This window comes from Notechis scutatus, chromosome 3, assembly GCF_049901735.1.
Source record: "Notechis scutatus isolate UNSWTSFEM ecotype Mainland chromosome 3, rNotScu1.2, whole genome shotgun sequence".
Lineage (NCBI taxonomy): Eukaryota > Metazoa > Chordata > Lepidosauria > Squamata > Elapidae > Notechis > Notechis scutatus.
The window spans coordinates 104674964-104693762 of record NC_142011.1 but is presented as its reverse complement, the minus strand read 5'-3'; the positions used below and the strand labels follow the sequence as shown (position 1 = coordinate 104693762).

Sequence of the window (18799 nt, the reverse complement as noted above, 5' to 3'; positions counted from 1 at the left end):
TGATTTTCTCCAGGTCTTTCTCTTCTATTCTGCTGTCTCCAAGTACTCATTGTCCACTATCCAGACTTTTTTTTTTGGTCTTGTCTTATTGAAATTGTTACGTCTGGGTGTTATGTGGCAGGTGCTTGTCTGTTTGAAGTCTGAAATCCCAGAGTACTTTAACTTCTTCATTTTCTTTTACTTGGTCTATTTTGTGGCCCCACTAGTCCTTGCTTGTAGGCAAACTGTATTTCTTGCAGCTATTTCAGTGCATCTTCCATTCTTGCTGCTTCGTCATGCTATTGTTGGTAGTCAGTCTCTATGATCTTCTTGCAGTAGTTAACTAGTGCTGAGAAGCAGGAAGCAGAGCACAGGGCGCCTCAGGGTGGGGAGGCTGCAACATGCACTTCATTTCTACCCATGCTCCTATCTCTCCATCTCTCTCTCCTTTCCTTTTGGCTGCCTTGCACTTCAGTACATACACCTGCTATCCCCAGCTGATTTTTGCCATCTTCCTCCTGCTGCTGATGAAATGCACCCAGACTGAGGCCCCTGCTCATTTTTCATGCACGTCCTTCATGTAAGTGGTTGCAGAGTGCAAGAAAGACCAGAAAGGCAGAGATGGGAGAGAGATAGGTGGGAATTGAAGTCGAGGTGTGCAAGAGAAGTATGAGGTACTAACCTCATGACTGTGTGGTCCTGATCACAACCAGAACTATTGATACTGCCATTCCTAAGTGATGCAGAAAGATGATCTTCCACCTAATGACGGCTTTGCTTAACAATGGAAATTCCCAGTTAGAGTCATTTGTGGCTAGTCACCTGTCCAAGAATATTAGCGCAAAGGTAGGGAACATTTCAGTCTTTGTGCCAAATCATACATTTACACCCACAAAACAGGACAAATTATTTTATAGAAAGCAAACAGATAATACTCAGATACAGAAAAAATATAGGGAATACTATTCCCCACCCCAACTCTAATCATAACTACCACAGGGATGTGAAGGAAAGTTCTTAATTAACCTTAAAACAAAAAGCCATACAGGAAAATTGCCCTTTGCAAGGGAATTTCCTGAAGCAAACTGCTACTACTATTTGGTGGCAAACAGGCTTCAGTAGATGTTGTGCCTGCTCACAAGCTTTGGATCTGAAGTAACCAAACAAGGAAATTGAAGATCAGAGATTAAAGAAAATTGAAAGCTGAGGATTCTGAATTTTAATTTTAAGAAATTTATTAATTAATTTCTATTGCTATAACGTGTCATAGGAAAACAGTTTTAAAAATAACATCAGCAAAGATAGTGATACACAGAATTCAGAAAAAAGAATAAAGAGGGAGAAAACAAATTCATAGTAAGTTCTAAATAGTGTGTAAGAGAAATTGGTATGGGAAAGACGAGAGAATATTTTCATTTTTAGAAAGAAGATTACAGATAGAAGTAAAAACAAAATTAATAAAATGACAGTATATAAAGTAGAAGGAGAGAGTGGAGAGTTCTTTGGGGATTTGGATAAACTTCTAATAAACTTTGGATAAAAGCAACAAGCAGAAAATTGTAAAGTGTGGCACAGCATAGAATAAAAATGAAAAACTAAGGATATTTAACAGGTAAACTGGTGAGGAAATAACAGCTCATTTTTTTGTTATTGTTTTATCCTGTTACCCATAAAGGCAGAAATTAAGCGCCTTCAGGAAGCTAATAAGGCAGCACGGAAAGAAAGGCAACTTATTCTTAAACAGCAGGAAGAAATTGAACGGATACGCCAAACCACTATGAAATTACAGGAAAAACTCAAGTCTGCAGGAGAAAACAAGGTGATAAGTTAGAATGCAATTAATATGCTTATTTTATTCATCCAGTTGACATTGTCAAATGAAACAACATTTCATTTGAAGAATAAAATTTGTGACATTCTTAAGATACAAAGAATAAATGAACTTCATTTTTCTTAATGTAGCAATTGTAGCTGTAATAATCTTAGATTTGGGGATAATCTTAATGTTGGTTGTAATTGTGCGTATAATTGATACAAGAAACCTAATTATGAAAGTGATATGACATCATCATTTTCAATCTACTTATGTATTTTGGTTACCAGCAAATTTTATTTTTTTAAAAGCTATTCCCTTCTAAGATTTTAGAAGTTAAAATTTCTATTTTTCAAAAAATAAAATATAAAATATAGGTGGTCATTTATTAAGGGCCATTTATTCAATGACTGTTCAAACTTGCAGTACTGCTGAAAGTGTGGTACTTAGCACTGATGTTTGACGTTCCACCTGTCACAGTGTCTCTGCCATCACATGACTGCAATGAGCAACTGGCCCAGATTGCCGACCACTGCATGCTCATATTATTGTGACATTTACTGCCAGCTTCCCCCTGCCAAAATTAGTGGGGAAGCTGGTAGGAAGACGGAGCTTTCAGTTATATGAGGTTCCCATTTAATGACCCACATAGTCATTATTTAACAATGATAAAAGATACTTCCAGAACTATTGTTGCTAAGGAGCATGATCATGTGACATTGTACTTTATGATCACATTGCCTGGCAATAAAAATTTCAGTCCCAATTACTGTGGTTAAATGAGGACTAATTATAAAGAAAATTTGAAAACAAAGTATATCAGACTTTGTTCCATGGAGTCTGCATTGAAAGTTAATCTTGGAAACAAGAATCAAAAACCTCTGGTTTAATAGTATTTACAAAAAGTTACAGTTCTCGGTTTCCTATCTTGATAACTCTCAACCTTTTTATTAGCATTAGAAATAACTCTTTTGCAGAAATCTGAAGAAAATTTACATTGCCTCATTTGAACATATGGCAAATATAAAACCTAGTACAGTGTTCATCTGACAAGTGATTTCTATTTGTTTCTTTGTTTTAGGAACACCGCAGTGAAGATGATAAAAAACAAACACATTGCTCAGGTCCTCAGCCAACTGACGCAGAGGCCTATAGCCCTTCCTCCATTTCCAGTTCTGAGACAAGTAGTATCATGCAGAAATTAAAGAAAATGCGGAGTCGAATGGATGAGAAGTAATTTGTATTTTTATTCCTAATAGAAATGGCTTCCAACAGCTATTGTGGAATTTCAGCTTAGTCTTAATGGTGGTTTGGTAGCTTGAATATATTAACAAATTGAATATCCAGACTGCCTTTCCATCATGAATAGGTGTGAAAAAGTAATGTTCCTGATACCTGAAATAATGTTTAACTGGTAATGGTAGAAAATGAACGTGGGGCTTTCTGCAGGCAAAGCATATGTACTATCATTGAATCTATGTATGTGCCCCTTCTTGTAATTGGTGCAGCAGCTAGACAGGAATTTTATATACACATTTTTATTACTTTAATGCAGAATGCTTGCCTTAATGTAATGTTTGTATATAGCTTTTTAAAAAGTTGCTTTTCTTTTTGAATTATCTTCAATCAAAATATATTCTTATGCCTGAAAATTTGACTTCATCAGGAGAAAAATGGATTCCTATTATAGAATATTGGACTTTGAAACTGTATATTGAGCTAAATTTTCCCAATTTTGGGGGGGAAATGGTTTTTGTAGTAATATGCATCTCTCCATAGTAAAAAATGCGCAACTAATATTTCCTTCACAACAAAAGAAAAATGTAGCACTGTGTGAGATAGCTACTAAATGTAATAGTGAAAGATTCAATCATAAAACACACAAAAAAATCATTTATTGCATGGTATTTTATAATACATATAGGACTTCCGTATATATTTCTGTGTTTCAATAGTAGAATTGAATTGTTATCAATTTTTCACAATCCTTCAAGAAACTATTCTGAAAATACGAAAATTCTATGACTTTCGTAATATCTTAAGAGCTTGGGACAGTCACAATTTAAGTATCTCAGTTTATAATAGAAGAAAAATAATATGGTGGTAAAAGTAATCTGTCTAGTTTTTAAGATTATGGAAGGACAGCATTTACCCTCTGCTTGTTAAAAGAAATGTATTGCCAGTATTTCAATTTAGTAAAGCTTTTGAACATGCATTTAGTGAGGATAGAGAGCAAGATACAGTTATAAATACTAAGTAATGCAGAATTAGGTAGGATATTATATTAGTTTGGGAAGAATATATAAAAAATAGCATAGCTTTTAAAAAATATTAAATGGTGAGGATGAATTAAATAATGATTCCTCCAATAAGATTTTGACTAATAGAGATTCTGGGGAGTACCATAATTGATCTTTGGATAATGAAGACAAAAAGGCTATTGAACAGTTTGCATGTGAATAGGAGCATGCTGTGTCAAAGAATTAATCTCTTTTGATATTAGTTTTGATCTTATCTTTGTAAATTCTTAACTGACTTTTGCTAGCAGAGGCTTCTGTGCTCTAAAAGCTTTTTTGGTTATTTTTTTTCCTAAATTTTTGCTATTTTCTGGTTAGGCATTTAATAAAATGCTGTTTGCTACAAAGCAATATATGAAAATGGAAGCAAAATGACAGCCTATAAACTCAAGTTTACATAAAGATTTGAGCCTTTTTAAAACTAAGCAATCTTACGAGCTAAAACTGTTTTTGTTTGATTTTTGGATTTTGTTCGTTGAGCTTACAATAGTTGAACACAGGCTCATTCCAAAATTGGTAAAATGAGGACCCAGATTGTTGGAGGCAATATACTGACTCTGTAAACCGCTTAGGAGAGGGCTGTAAAAACACTGTGAAGCAGTATATAAGTCTAAGTGTTGCTGCTATTGGTATAAATACAATAAATACAACACAACATGAAATCTTGGCGTAATTAATTAAAATAGTGTAATAAGCTTTTTAAAATGCACTATTAAATAAATAATTGGAATCGCCCTTAAATGTAGTTCTTTAAGCAACTGGAGAAATTATCTATAGCATTATACCATAATAAAGTAGAGTTGATAGTATAAGAAATGGGAAGCAATTGGAATAAAGAATTTTAAGTGATGCTTATTTTCTGTTGCAGTTTGAAAGATTCTACTTGTTGATGGATGATGATGTTTGACACTTGAGATTCATTTAAAACTCTGCTAGACCTTTTCCTGCTCTTGCTTTCTGTCTGTTTCTGTTGCTATCGGCTTAAAACTCTTCCTCCTTATTTTGTAGACACTGCTCTCCTGTTCACTACTTCTTCTCTGTCTTTACGTCTCACCACTGGGCTTCTCTCAGTGTCTGTTTTCCCAACCTCCATCCCAAATTCCAGCTGTATATCTACAACCAATTGGTCAGGTAACTTTCTACCTTTTTCAATGGTAGATTCTTTGATTGAGCATGCCCTGTTCAATTTTAAATGATTAGGAGTTCTTTTAGAACTCTTTCTCCCCCTGTATAAAGTTAGGGATTTCTGCATAAATAGCTGACAATCTCTAAACAGTTAAATAGAGCAACAAAGATGATAATGGATTTGGAGGCTAAATCATCCAATGAACAGCTAGCTTAATTAAGAGAAGAATCAGGGGAGACATGATAGCAGTCTTCCAATACTTGAAGGGCTGTCACAGAGAATAGGGCATCAATTCATTATCCATAGTACCTGAGAGCAGGACAAGAAACAATGGGTGGGTGCTTGTCAGAGGGAGGCTCAACCTGGAAATAAGGAGGAAATTCTTGACAGTAACAATTTGCTCCCTGGAGTTGTAGGTGCTACATCATTGAAATTTTCAAGAAAAGTTTTAGACAACCATTTGTCCAGAATAGTATATAGATTCCTCCTGTCCTAGGCAGGGGGTTGAATGTGGAGACCTCCAAAGTTTCTTCCAGTCTTATGGTAGTGTGATTCTATGATCATGCACAAAACAGTTTTGGAAAAGTGAACTTTAGACAAAGGACTTGAAAATTAATTTGCCTTTTAGTGTCCTATTTGTTAGGAAAATCTGTTTTGATTGCTTTAACTACGTGCAGCACAAAATTATACAATTGCATCTTTCATCTCTTTTAAATTGGTTTTTTACAAATTGGCTTTGTACGAGGCCATAACAGTAGAAATTCCTCTTTCCCAAGAATTCAAATCCATAGAAATGAATTCAAGTCAGAATTCAGAATATTTTTTTTGTTGTTTTCAGTAATTGAGTAATAATTAATTCAGTAATAACTTGGAGTGTTTTCATGAGTTTGTATGATATGAGAAATAGAGAAGAGAATAGAGAGAAAATTGTTAGCTTAATGTGGAAGAAAAGGCTAGAACTACATAGATTTTGAACCTATTTCCTTTGTTCTTGACAGTTAATTACTTTAGCAGTTTTTGAGACTTTATAACATACTTCTCTAGCATTCAGACTTTCTATTTTTAGTGAATGTGGAAAATCTGAGGTACTGCTTTCATTTTTCTTTAAAAACCAGTGGTAAGCTGTACAAACTACTGGAATGTTTTAAGCATTTTTCTGCAAGAATTTACAGAATTATGTCTTGTATTTGTAGTGGAAATAGATATTGTAGTGATTAATCAATAATAAAACTTAAGATTTTTATTTGTATTTAGAAAGGAGAGGAAGGAAGTTTGGAGCACTTCATAGTAAATAAACGAAGAGAGTAAGGATTGGGATCACTTCTGATTTGGGAGTGATTACTATAGAATAGTAAAATATAAATCTATATTTAATAAGCTGCTTTATGTCTTGGATCCTAAATGAGCCCAAGTGAAGTGTCTATGTCAGGGGTGTCAAACTCAAGGCCCAGGGGCCGAATCCAGCCTGCAGGGTGCTCAGATCTGGCCCGCAGGACTGCCCTGGAAACAGCAAAGGACCGGCCCATGGGGCCTCTGCCAGCAAAAACAGCTTGGAAGGGGTGCAGATGGCCCTCCCATGCTCATTTTCGCTGGCAGAAGATTGCAGGAGGCCGTCGCAGCTGAAAAAGGAGTTTGGGAGCCCATTTTCACTGGCAGAGTGCTTGTGGCACCACAGTCGCCCCTAACACAAGTGGTGTCGAGCTGGCCACGCCTACCCCAGCCCCACAAGGTCAAACACAACCCTGATGCTGCCCTCAATGAAGTTGAGTTTGACACCCCTGGTCTATGTGCTAATAGATCTCTTTTTGCTGCCTGCCCCAACTCTAATCACATTTATTGCAATAAAATAATATTACAAAGAAAAGTATCTGACATTTTGTACATCGTTGGAGAGGTTGTTTGGTTTTGGTTTTTTTGCAAGAATATTTCTGGTCCAGTAGCAGGCCCCATAAATTTTGTCAGTGACTTCAGCCTAACAGTTTATTGTAGACAAATTCTTATATAGGAAAAGGAGTTCTAAGTAGCCAAGAAAAGAATGCTTGTATTCACCTTTGCTACACATAACTAGATGAAGTCTTAAATCATTATCATAAGACAAAATTGGCAAGGTATTGTATCTCTTTGAAAAAGAATGAAAAATAGTGATAATTATGTGAAAGTTCCTTTCTATCAGATCCCTCTCCTGTGTCTAAGTTGAAGATATATAGAACATGAAATTTCTTGCCTAACAGACATGAAAAGCTAGTAAGATGTTTGCATGTGAAAATTATCATATATAAAACATACTTGTTTTCATGTTATCTCTGTACTTGAATCTTTAAGAGTTGGAAATATTGGGTTCCAGTTGAACTGTTTAGTTATCTGACCTCACTGAAGCATCCAAATCTAGCCAACAAAGTAGCAGAAGTGTATACTTATATTTTGTAGTATAATTTGATACCAAGTTGTATCCTCAATTGTCTAATTGCTGTATTTTACTGGTTTAAATTATTTGAGTTTTTAAAAAGCATTGAAGATGAAGTTGATTTCAGATTGTGCTATGGTTCATTAGAATATTTCAGTATTTATTAGCCTCAAACTAGTTCCTTGAATTATGAGAGCTCCTGATGGAAAGCTTAGATTTGGCAGAAATTTTAGCTACATATAATGCTCTGATATTCAATCTCAGAAATCATTTTCAAATCATCATCATCATCATTACATAAGCAAGCCTTTCTGTTTTAGACAGAAACCATGCTGTTTAGAATCAGCGTGTGAATAGTGTTTTACATATAGCCCTCAACTTACAAACAGTCGCAACTGACTGAAGTTAAAATGGACCACGCAGAAGGTACTTAAGACCTGGTTCCAATTTCCCAACAGCCCCTATCCCACACAGTCACATGAGTGCACTCAGCAACCAACCCACATTTTTGGCTGTTTGTAGCATCGCATAATCATATGACCCTGATTTGGGATATTTTTGCTAAACTTAGCATTTACTTCAAGTTTTCGGCAAAATCAGTCCATAGCAAACAATGGGTTTGCTTAATGAGCACAGCATTTACTTTACAACTGAAAAGGGTTATAAAATGAGTCCAGTGATATGATGATCTGTTTTACAACCATCACAACTTATGACCATAATGGGTAGTTTGTTAGGAATACTAAATAAGGTAGCAGGTGGTGACTTTAACAGAGAGCTCATCTGTTAGGGAATACAAGGGTCTAGTACACTTGACTATGTCTTAACCTCATATAACCTTATTATACTGGTAGTTTCATTTAAATTGGATATGGATCGATGGTGACTATTCATCACTTTTACTTCATAAGGGTCTTAGCCCCCAACTGACTTCCTTGGTCAGTTCTTTGAAAATTAAGGATAATGATGTAGGGTTAGTCAATCCTAGGATTAGATGATTAGATGATGATTAGAAAGATTGGTAGAAAATCCTATATTCATTAATTTACACATATGTATTTAAATTCACTTAATTCTCCTTTTGCAATCTCTGTCCCAGTTATCAGAGACCATAGCATTAGATAATTCTTTGATGGCAAGTTTTAAGATACTATTTAAAATGATTTAAAATACCAAAGGGAGGTACTTTTGATTTTTTTTTCATTTTTCATTTTTCTTAAAAGATTCAGACTGTATTTATTATAAATGTGCTATATTTATTTGTAATATATTAACTTACTATCCTTTGCCAGTTAGATTATACCGTGTTTCTCATATAATAAGGCTGGGTCTTATTTTTTTTGAGCCCTGAAAAAATGGCTAGGGTGTCTTTTCGGGGGTGACTTAATTCCACCCCCCTTGCATCTTTGGGTGGGCGGGCGGCAACGGCTTAGATGTTGACCTCAGCGTTGGTGGGGCACTTCGTATTGGGGTCAATGCAGGCAGCACCATATCCGGGTGTGCAACAAAAGTACTTCCTAACGGCAAGCCCCCCCCCCCATTCCTCCCCATTTTGCATGTTTTAATATAGGCCTTAATTTGTGGGGAGGGGCTTAATTTCATTTCATGCCTATAAAACATGCTGGCACTTCCTATTGGGGGAGGCCGTATTGTTGGAGAAACAGGGTATTTATATTGTCATTAACTTGCATTTTAATACCTTGTTCATAATTTACCATTTTAGAGTAATTACTTTGTTGCTTAAGTCACATGAAACAGTGGAAAGCATTGTATTGCTGTAGGTGGATGAAAATCAGTTCAGTACAACTTAGGAGAAGGGAAACCACTATAATGGGTATAATGGGGAAGGTACCTAGAAAGAGAGCCTGATGTGCGGTTTCTAATTTATAGTTGTTACTGAGAAGTATGTCCTGATTTTTATATTAGTTTAGAAAACACCCAGTTTTGAGGATGAATAAAATCTCCATTGCTAAATGATAACCCCTGAAGCTTGCTTTCTAAATTGATCTAGAATTAATTTTCAGAATTCTGGTATTCTTAATGCTGCTTTCTAGTGGTACTGCTTAAATATTTAGACCAAAAATCTTTTTTCTTCCTTGAAGAGAAGAGGCAGTTTAAGAACGTCATTTATAGTTAGGGTGTGTGTGTTTTCAGAGTTGTGGGGGGGTTTAACAAAAAAAAACAAAAAAAAACAGGCTCACATTCTTATTCACAGCAGCAATACGAGTAAAACACTTTTACCAAACAGCATAACAGAAGTTCAAATATTTATATCTCAGGACAACAGTGAACAGTTTCCCCTGTTTCTTCATCAGGTTCTTGACCAAGCGAGAGCAAAAACTGATGCAGCGGCGTCAGTATGCAGAGGAGCTGCTGCAATGGAAGCAACGTTTAGATGCAGAAGAAGCAGAGATACGTCAGATAGAAAAACAAGCGCTAGCTGCTTGGGAAAAAGAGCTGCATAAAACAAAAGCAAATAAAAAAGGAGCAGGAGATCAGAAATCTGATCAAAAAGGTAGAAACTATAACCTTTAACTTGTTGGAACTCTAATTAAAAGTTGGCAAACTTTTTCTTTAAAGGGCCAGATTCCCTTCCCCTACCTCTGCTTTCATGGGCAGAGCAGCCATTGGAAAGCGTGGTCCAATGATAGGCTTCTGCTACTGCCTAGGACACTCCATCCTCATTCCCATCCCTCATCGTGGGAGTTCAGCTGAGGCTTGGTTCCAGCAATCTGCTGCCCATCTGCCCATCTATTCTTAGCCTGTGGGCTATAAAAAGAAGTGGCAGGCCAGATTTGGCCCGTGGCCCGTGGTTTGTTGACCCCTGCTCTAAATCTTGCTGTTAGAAATGTACTGATTATGTGGGAAAGGTTTGGCTTATCCAAGCTATTTTGTTCAACAAAAGTACCTGTGCAAAGTAAGATTACATTTCAGAAAAAAAGTTTTCATGTATTCAGGACCTGATTGTGTTCCAAAAGCTGCATTCAAACATCATACATATTGCAAATTTTTAACTGATTGTTTTTGGCTTAGTATTTTTGTCAAACAGTTCTACTTAAAAGAGAGATAAATTTTCAATATAAAAAGCAAATGAATAATAGGTAAAATAATATAGAAATGTGTTTCTCTAAAATTTTCAATATATTCTGATACATGATCATATGAAAAAGTAAAGTTTTTTTCTTAACATCTCAACTGTTAGATGATCATCTTTGCAGTGGAATGATTGAAGTCCAGTTGTTTGGAGAACTTTATCTAATCTCAGGGACTTCTATAACCTTTCTGAATATATTTTGAAGGCCTCAGAAAACTTTTTCAATCTAAACACAAACTTCATCAAAAAAAAAAACCTGCAAATCAAACTAAATATCTGAGGTTTAAATAAAACAGGCTCTGCCCAATTATTCTCTAACAATGTTCTAATTATTTGCATGTAGGAGTGTGTCTATTTTTTCCAGAGGTGAAATTTGCTTTTGTGTTTATTTATACCGGGGTCTTCAAATTGACAGCTTTAAGATTTGTGGACTTCAACTCCCAGAATTCTTCCTCCAGTCATGTTAGCTCAGGAATTCTGGGGGTTGAAATCCACAAGTCTTAAAACTGCCAAGTTTGAAGACCCTTGATTTATACAATGGACTACAAAATGTAAGTAGTGGATGATATTTGTTATCCCCTTTATCAATTGTGGAAATTAAGATAAAATACTGTATGTTAAAATAAATTTAAAAAGTCAAAAAGTTCAGTGGTGTGTTCTTAATTTTTAGTATGACTCTAAGCCTGTATAAAAACATTTTTAAAAGCTTGTCAGTGAAATACTGGGAGTTTTTGAACAATTGATCATTTTCCATTTTTTCTCTCTCAGAGACAGCCAGTGAAGGAGACTTTCCAATGCCACCTTGTTCTCGTCTAAATAGTGAAAGCTCAGTCCCAGAAGAATTGAGCAATCTAGTTGTTGAGTCCATTCCATCAGAGGTTTCTGAGATTAAAGGCGAGCCTGGAAGCCTAGATCACACAGTAACTGAAGAAATAGTTTATACACAAGAACCAGAATCTGCTGTTTCTCCTGGAAAACCTGTAAGTGAATTTGATTACCCATTTGACATTCTTTGAAATTAAGTTAAAGGCTTAACTTGAATATTATATTACATTAGTAAATAAGTCAGATAAAATGTCTGAAGATACCCTTTCTTTAAAAAGGGGGGGAAAGTATTTATTCTTAATTCCAGCCACTTCTAGAACACATAAAAGTAATGTTCAATGTATATTTATTGTAACACAACATGCTAATTTTGTTAAAAATGTATTAAATATACTGTTAAAAGGTGGAAGAGATGCACTCACAAGTCACACTTTTTCTAATTTACTTCTCAGCTTCACTGAATGAGGGCTAAACGAGTTTTCTCTGTTGTTAGGTAAATAGGAAAGGTGACCTAATCTCCGATTACCATGTTACATAATCTATATTATTTAAGACTGGATGGATAAAGGAGATGAAATTATTTCTTACACAACACTGAACCTGACTAAAAGGATGAAAAGGTGGCGACTTTTGTCACTAGCAGGACTAGACAACATATTGTGAATGGGGATCATCCTAAACTACCGTATATGCCGGCGTATAAGACGACCCGGCGTATAAGACGACCCCCCAACATTTCCACTCAAAATATAGTTTGTTATATACTCGCCCCCTCTTCCGCACACCTTCCACTTTTGCACTTTTTTTTTTTTTTGAGGCACTTTTGTCTACCGTGGAAACGAATCCCGTGAAGCTGAAAGGAGCAGCCAGCCTTCTCCCAGCTCCCAAGGAAACGAGGCTCGCACCGCCCGGGCTCCGCTGAGGTATCCGGCTGGGGCTGTCAGGAGTTGTTACCGCTGGCGCGGCTCCGTCCCAGTCCGCGTTGCCTCGGGAAGGGAAAGGCAAAAGGAAGAGCCGCGGCGCTTTGCAATGGCAGCAGCGGCTCCTGGTTTTGCCTTTCCCTTCCCGAGGCAACGCGGACTGGAGCGCGCGGAGCCGCGCCAGCGGTAACAACTCCTGACAGCCCCAGCCGGATACCTCAGCGGAGCTCGGGCGGTGCGAGCCTCGCTTCCTTGGGAGCTGGGAGAAGGCTGGCTGCTCCTTCGGCTTCACAGGATTCGCTTCCATGGTGCGCAAAGTGCCTCAGCCATGGCAGCCGCAGTGCTTCCCAATTAATATTTGCCGGCGTATAAGACGACCCGGCATATAAGACGACCCCCCCAATTGGAGGCATCTTTTTCAGGGCAAAAAAGTCGTCTTATACGCCGGCAAATACGGTATTTTTTCAGCCTCTGAAACCCTGTTGAAGAGGCTTACAGATGGTCTTTGATTTATGACCAAACTTGGCACCAGAACTTCCATCGTTAAACAATGATGTTATTAAATGAGTTATACATTTTTGCCAAGCTCATTAAGCAATTCATACAGTCACCAAATGAATTTGGTTTCCCCCATTGACTTTGCTTGTCAGAAGCCTCCTGTGAAGGTTGTAAATGATGATCACTCTAAAACCATTGTATATACATGTCAGTTGCCAAACGCCCAAATCATGAACATCTGTGGAGATGCTGCAACAGTTGTAAGGGTCAAACAAATAGTCATAAGTTGAGAAATACCCATAATAATGTCTCTGAAGAGCTAGGTTTTAGCACTTTTTTATATTTGGGGAAAGGTTCCCCCCCCTTTTTTTCTTTTTAGTAAATAGGGTTAATACATCTGGCACAATAGTTAGAATGCAGTATTGAAGGCTGACTGTGCTCACTGCCAGGAGTTCAATTCTGAGCAGCTCAAGGTTGATTCAGCCTTCCATCCTTCCGAGATTAGTAAAACGAGGACCTAGATTGTTGGGGGCAACATGCTGATTTTTGTAAACCACTCAGAAAGTTCTGTAAAACACCATAGAGGTATATAAATCTAAGCGTTAGTGCTATCAGACACATAAATACTATTTTATTGTTTTCTGCCCTTTTTACTAAAAAGCAAAAAATTGTTCCCATAGTTTGACTTCAGATTTTAGGGCCACAGTCTTGAAGTGTTTTGAGTACTATTAGGAAAGAGCTACTGGAGGTCAATTTTTAAATGAGAACGTGAGAGAACTTGAGATTTGGTTGATTTACTACCCATGATGAAAATCTTCTTAAGCAGATGGAAGTAATCTTAAGTGTGAAATTGAGGGTCCCAAGGATAACTTTCAGGCATTTTAATATTCAAAACTTTATTCAAGGAGCACAGAAAATTCATTATCTTCAAGTGTCAAGTTGGCATTTCAGGGCTGTATTTGAAAAATGGGTAGGGACGGGGCCCAACTTTGGACAGAGGTTCAGGTTTTTTAACAGGTAAAACTGAATGCCTAAAAGAGACCCAAGACTTACAGTACCCGTTTTGCTCCTTAATCCCCCATGCAGAAATAGAACTCCAAACCTTTTGCTTACCTTCTCTTTAGCTTAAACTTTTATTTCCCCCCATTTTCTTCGCTTTTCAAGATTTTCATCTATTCAATACCTTTTCTCTATGATTTTCATATTATTTTATATTTATTGCCTTCATTTTATTTATTTCTTTGTATTTCAGTTTTCTTCAGGTCTTCTTAGATCTAGTTCAAAACAACAGTGTTTTAAGTATAGATGAAATGAAACTATAAGTAATCCACAACTTATGACTACAATTGAACCCAATATTTCCGTTGCTAAGCAAGGCAATTGTTAAGTGAATTATGCTGTATTTTACTATTTCCCCCCCATTACTAAGATAATCACTGCAATTATTAAGTGAATCATGCAGTTGTTGAGTGAATTTGACTTCCCCTATACACTTTGATTGTCGTAAACCAATGGAATGATTACAAATGGTAATCACATGACCCTGGGACAATGAATCTGTTACAAATGCTTGCCAGTTGCCAAGCACATAAATTTTGATCATGTGACCATAGAGACGCTGCAGCAGTCATGTGAAAATAGGTCATATGTCACTTCTTTCAGTGTTATTGTATCCTTGAACTAAATGAATGTATCAGTTTTTCTGGGCATGTAGTCAAGGTGTTTTTCAGATTAAAAGGGAAAGATTTTCCTGTCTAGTCATGACTGGCTCTAGGGCGCAGTGTTCCTCTCTATTTCTTAGCCGAGGGAGCCATATTTTGTCCAAAGACATTTTCTGTGTTCATGTGGCCAGCATGGCTATATGCCAAAGGTGCACAGAACACTGTTACCTTCCTACCAAAGTGATACCTATTAATCCACTCATATTTGCAGGCTTTCAAGCTGCTAGGTGGGCAGGAGTTCACTTCACTGCACAGCGCTCAGGTCTCTAACCCTGGTTGTCAACTCCAGCCCATAAGCTCAGCAACTTTAATTGCTGAGCCATTGCGTCCCCGATCAAAGAGTACTGGAGAAAAGGCCCATAGCTTTGATTTTGGAACAATTCCAGGGGAGAAATTCTTTCCGCTTCAGAACTGCAAGCATATGATTAGAATATGGGAAATATTATCAGATATATATTAACTATTTCCAGCCGTAGAATAGATTCTCTAGGAATGATTCTTATCGTTCTGTACAACCTTTTAAAAAAAGAAAGAACATAGACATATGTTCAGTCCCAGACGTAACAGGATTAAACAGATATCTTGAAAAACCAGAAATCCAGAAAGTCTCTCCTTCTAGCAGCATATGACATAGACAAGCATCATTTTGAAATCCTTGCTTTGGTATCTGAGAGGGCATCAGAGGCTTGCCATTTTGTGCCCAGTATCCAAGATTTCCCTAATTAGTTGGCCTCCCCTGCTTGAGAAGACAGAAATCAAAATAAGTCCATGCTTGTAATTAGTGTGAGGTGTGTGTGTGTGTGTGTGTGTGTGTGTAATATATGTTCCTTATTTACTCTTTTTTTCATCTTGACATAGTCTTCTTGCAAAAGCAGTGTATCTCTATCAAAGCAAGAGTCAAATAAACAAACACAGAAGTCTGGAGGAAAGCAGCTGTCATCTACAAAATCGCAGGATATCTCATATAGTTGGTCTGATGAGTCTTTATCCATGACCCAATCAGGTAAGTATTACAGCTTCAACTTCCTTTTTTTATCATTTTTAAATTATTTTTAATGAGTTTCAGTTTTCCATTGGAATTGATGGAGCTTGAATTCTATGTAGATTACAGCATTCAATATAACATATTTGCAATTTTCCACCAATTTTCGATTTGGGAAATGAAAAAGGCGAGACCGCTCATCAGAAAGATTACAGAGAAAGGATAGGAATGGGTAAAAGGAACAAATCATTTTTATCACTTTAGTTTACATGTCACTTAAATTTAGAAGTTTTGTTTTAGTTCTGTTTTTAATAAATAAGATATAATTTTATTGTAATTATGGTTGAGATTGGATTCTTAACAGTGATTAGATAAAATGGGTTTATGTGGCTGTTCTAGCATGCAAATATATATATTTGGAAACTATATATTTTTCTTTTTTAGAAACTACATCTGATCAAAGTGACATTGAAAGTCGAATCTGGGCTCTGAAAAATGAAGTGCGGAAAAAAAAGTCTGTTGTTTATAGACTGAAAAAAGAACAGAAGAAGAGGCTCAAAGAGAAACTTAAAGCTCAAGAGGCAAGTTTGATCAAACAGTTAGAGGTAAGAATTAATTTGAAAGAAATGTTAAATAGAAAGTGTGTATCTGTTACATATTGATATTCCCGTGTTTTCTTTTGCCTCATTTTCTATGAATATTTTTTCCTTTTGAGTTTGCTTTGATATTGATAGTAATATAACAATATTGACCAAAAACAAAATAAAAATATATTCATAGGTTAAATTATATAATAACCATAAAACATTTGTATATCTTACACACGCAAACACACACAGTTCCAAATTTCAATTTTCAGTAAGATTAACACTTGAAAACAAATTTAATAAAGAATAAGGTAATGTTCAGGTCTTCTTAATACCTTATTTTTTACATCATTAGACTTATGATGAATTCATCAAGAAAACGGAAGAAGAATTGAATGAGGATTTTGAGACAACACCAACAGCTAAACCTCAAATCAAAACTCCATCTTTAGTTATTGAGAAACCAAAGCTCAAACCCCCACCACTTCATAGGTAAAGTAATTGCTTAAAGTTAATGCATGATGGCCTTTAGCAGTCTAGAAAAGGTTTGTATCTCTTTCAAAGGGAGAAAACTATCTTATATGCATGCATATTTAAGAATCTGAGATGCTGATCAAAAGAAATATTTGGATGAATTCATATTAAAAAGAGACCGACCAAGTAAATTTTTGGTATATAATTTTGTATACAGAAAAACATGTTCCAGAGGAAAGAGAGTATTATAAATTAATAGTGGTTTAATTAATAATCCTTAACACTTATTCATTAATATATTTATAAATAAAAAATTATCAAAATGAATATTTTGACACTGTAGTAAAATGGACAAAATCATGCACTAGACTGTAGTATTCAAAATCATAAAGTCATGCCCAAAGCTCATGCTAAAAAAAGAAAAATCTTGACGTGTTAGACACTGAGCTGCAACTACATAAAAGCAATATCTATATGTTGATGTTACCATTTCCTGTCGCCATTTCAATACCATTGCAGTTTACTGCAGAGGCTGCCACCAATTTATTAATGAGAGTAATGCCAAGTATTATTGTATGAAAATTTGGAACATATAGATTATTATCATGTAGTCCCTAGTCATCTCATGGTTGGACTATTGTAATGTGCTCTACATGAGGCTACCCTTGAAGAGCATTCAGAGGTACAGTTGGTGCAGAATGCAGTAGTGCAGGCAGTTTGGTGGCCCCTGTAACACCACTGCTCCGCAAGCTTCATTGGCTGCTGGTCTGCTTCCAGGTACAATACAAGGTGCTGGTGATCACCTTTAAAACTCTTAATGGCATGGATCCAGGTTACTTGAGGGACTATCTAACCCCGCTGGGATTGGCCTGTCCCACTTCTGCTGGCATGCTGCGGGTCCCGTCAGTCCAATTATTCTAGCAGGTCCAGGAGAAGGGCCTTCTCTGCTGTTGCTCCTGCCCTCTGGAACATCTTACTTCTCTGATGTGAGGTTGTCCCTAGCCCTCCTATCCTTTTGTAAGGGCCTAAAGACCTGGCTCTGCCAGCTGGCCTGGGGTCCCAATGTAGGGAAAAGCACGATGGATGTGGTTGATTGAGTAACCCATTCTGTTGCCACCCTCTCCGTGTGTCCTTGGTTTTATTCTGTGGTTTTAATGTATTCAGGTTTTAATGTAAATGTTTTTTTTTTGTCTGTAACCACTCAGAGTTACCTTATGGTAATATGGGAGGCCAATAAATTTTATAATTAAATTTTTAAAAAATATTCAGAGATTACTTCTTTGCCCATCAATCCTATGTTGCTGCAAATAACTTGAATAAGTTGGATATGTTTTTCCTTTCAAAATCCAATTTTAGCAAACCTTCCTTTGGGGTGGCAGATATAACTATTTTGGGGGGATTGCAACATTCAAATCTCTGAATTAAATATTGGATTATTTTTTTTAAAAAAAGAATGCTATGTTTTCTCCTTGTTTTATTTTGTTAATTCTGTGCAGTGTACAATATTTTTAGAATGTTTAAAATATCTTTAAGTACATGTGTGAGTGATCTATTCGAAACTTCTTTTTAGGTCTGAAACATCCAAAAGTTGGAAATCACTCACTGATTCTGAACGTTCTAGAGGATCTTTGGAATCTATTGCGGAACATATTGGTATGTATCTTGGAAATTTGTTTAAAAATAAAATTATACACGTTATCTTCATAAACCTAATGTGGTTAAAATAATTTCAACTAAAAGTATGTTTTTTTAAAAAATATATAATTGAAAAACAAGCAAGTGAATTTAATAGATTTTATTATTATTTTAAATTAATATTTTTTTAAAAAAATGAGAACTTTTTCCCATAGTATTGCGATAAGTAAGAATCTGTTGAATTATTTCATATTCAGTATAAATTCTAAAAATATATTTTATTTTCTATAAGCTATTCATATTTTCTAGCAATTTTATTTATAATACTTCTTCAAAAAAAGTTCAGAGAAGAATACTAGTACTTGCTACCAAGCACTTAGTTCAGAGTGGCTAAATAAGCATAAGTATCTCTTCTGACACTTCTATTGAGTTTCGTTTGCACTA

General features: G+C 36.1%; 1 protein-coding gene across 1 annotated transcript in view; it reads left to right on the top strand.

Moving 5' to 3' along the window:
• The window catches only part of CEP350 (centrosomal protein 350), an 86200-nt gene that overhangs the window by 55312 nt on the left and 12089 nt on the right, over positions 1-18799 (top strand). The window contains exons 26-34 of the mRNA XM_087960004.1: positions 1655-1798; positions 2874-3025; positions 5098-5220; positions 9935-10134; positions 11482-11693; positions 15536-15680; positions 16104-16264; positions 16602-16738; positions 18291-18373. Coding sequence (XP_087816130.1) covers positions 1655-1798; positions 2874-3025; positions 5098-5220; positions 9935-10134; positions 11482-11693; positions 15536-15680; positions 16104-16264; positions 16602-16738; positions 18291-18373 — 1357 coding nt within the window. The remainder of the gene's footprint in view (positions 1-1654; positions 1799-2873; positions 3026-5097; positions 5221-9934; positions 10135-11481; positions 11694-15535; positions 15681-16103; positions 16265-16601; positions 16739-18290; positions 18374-18799) is intronic.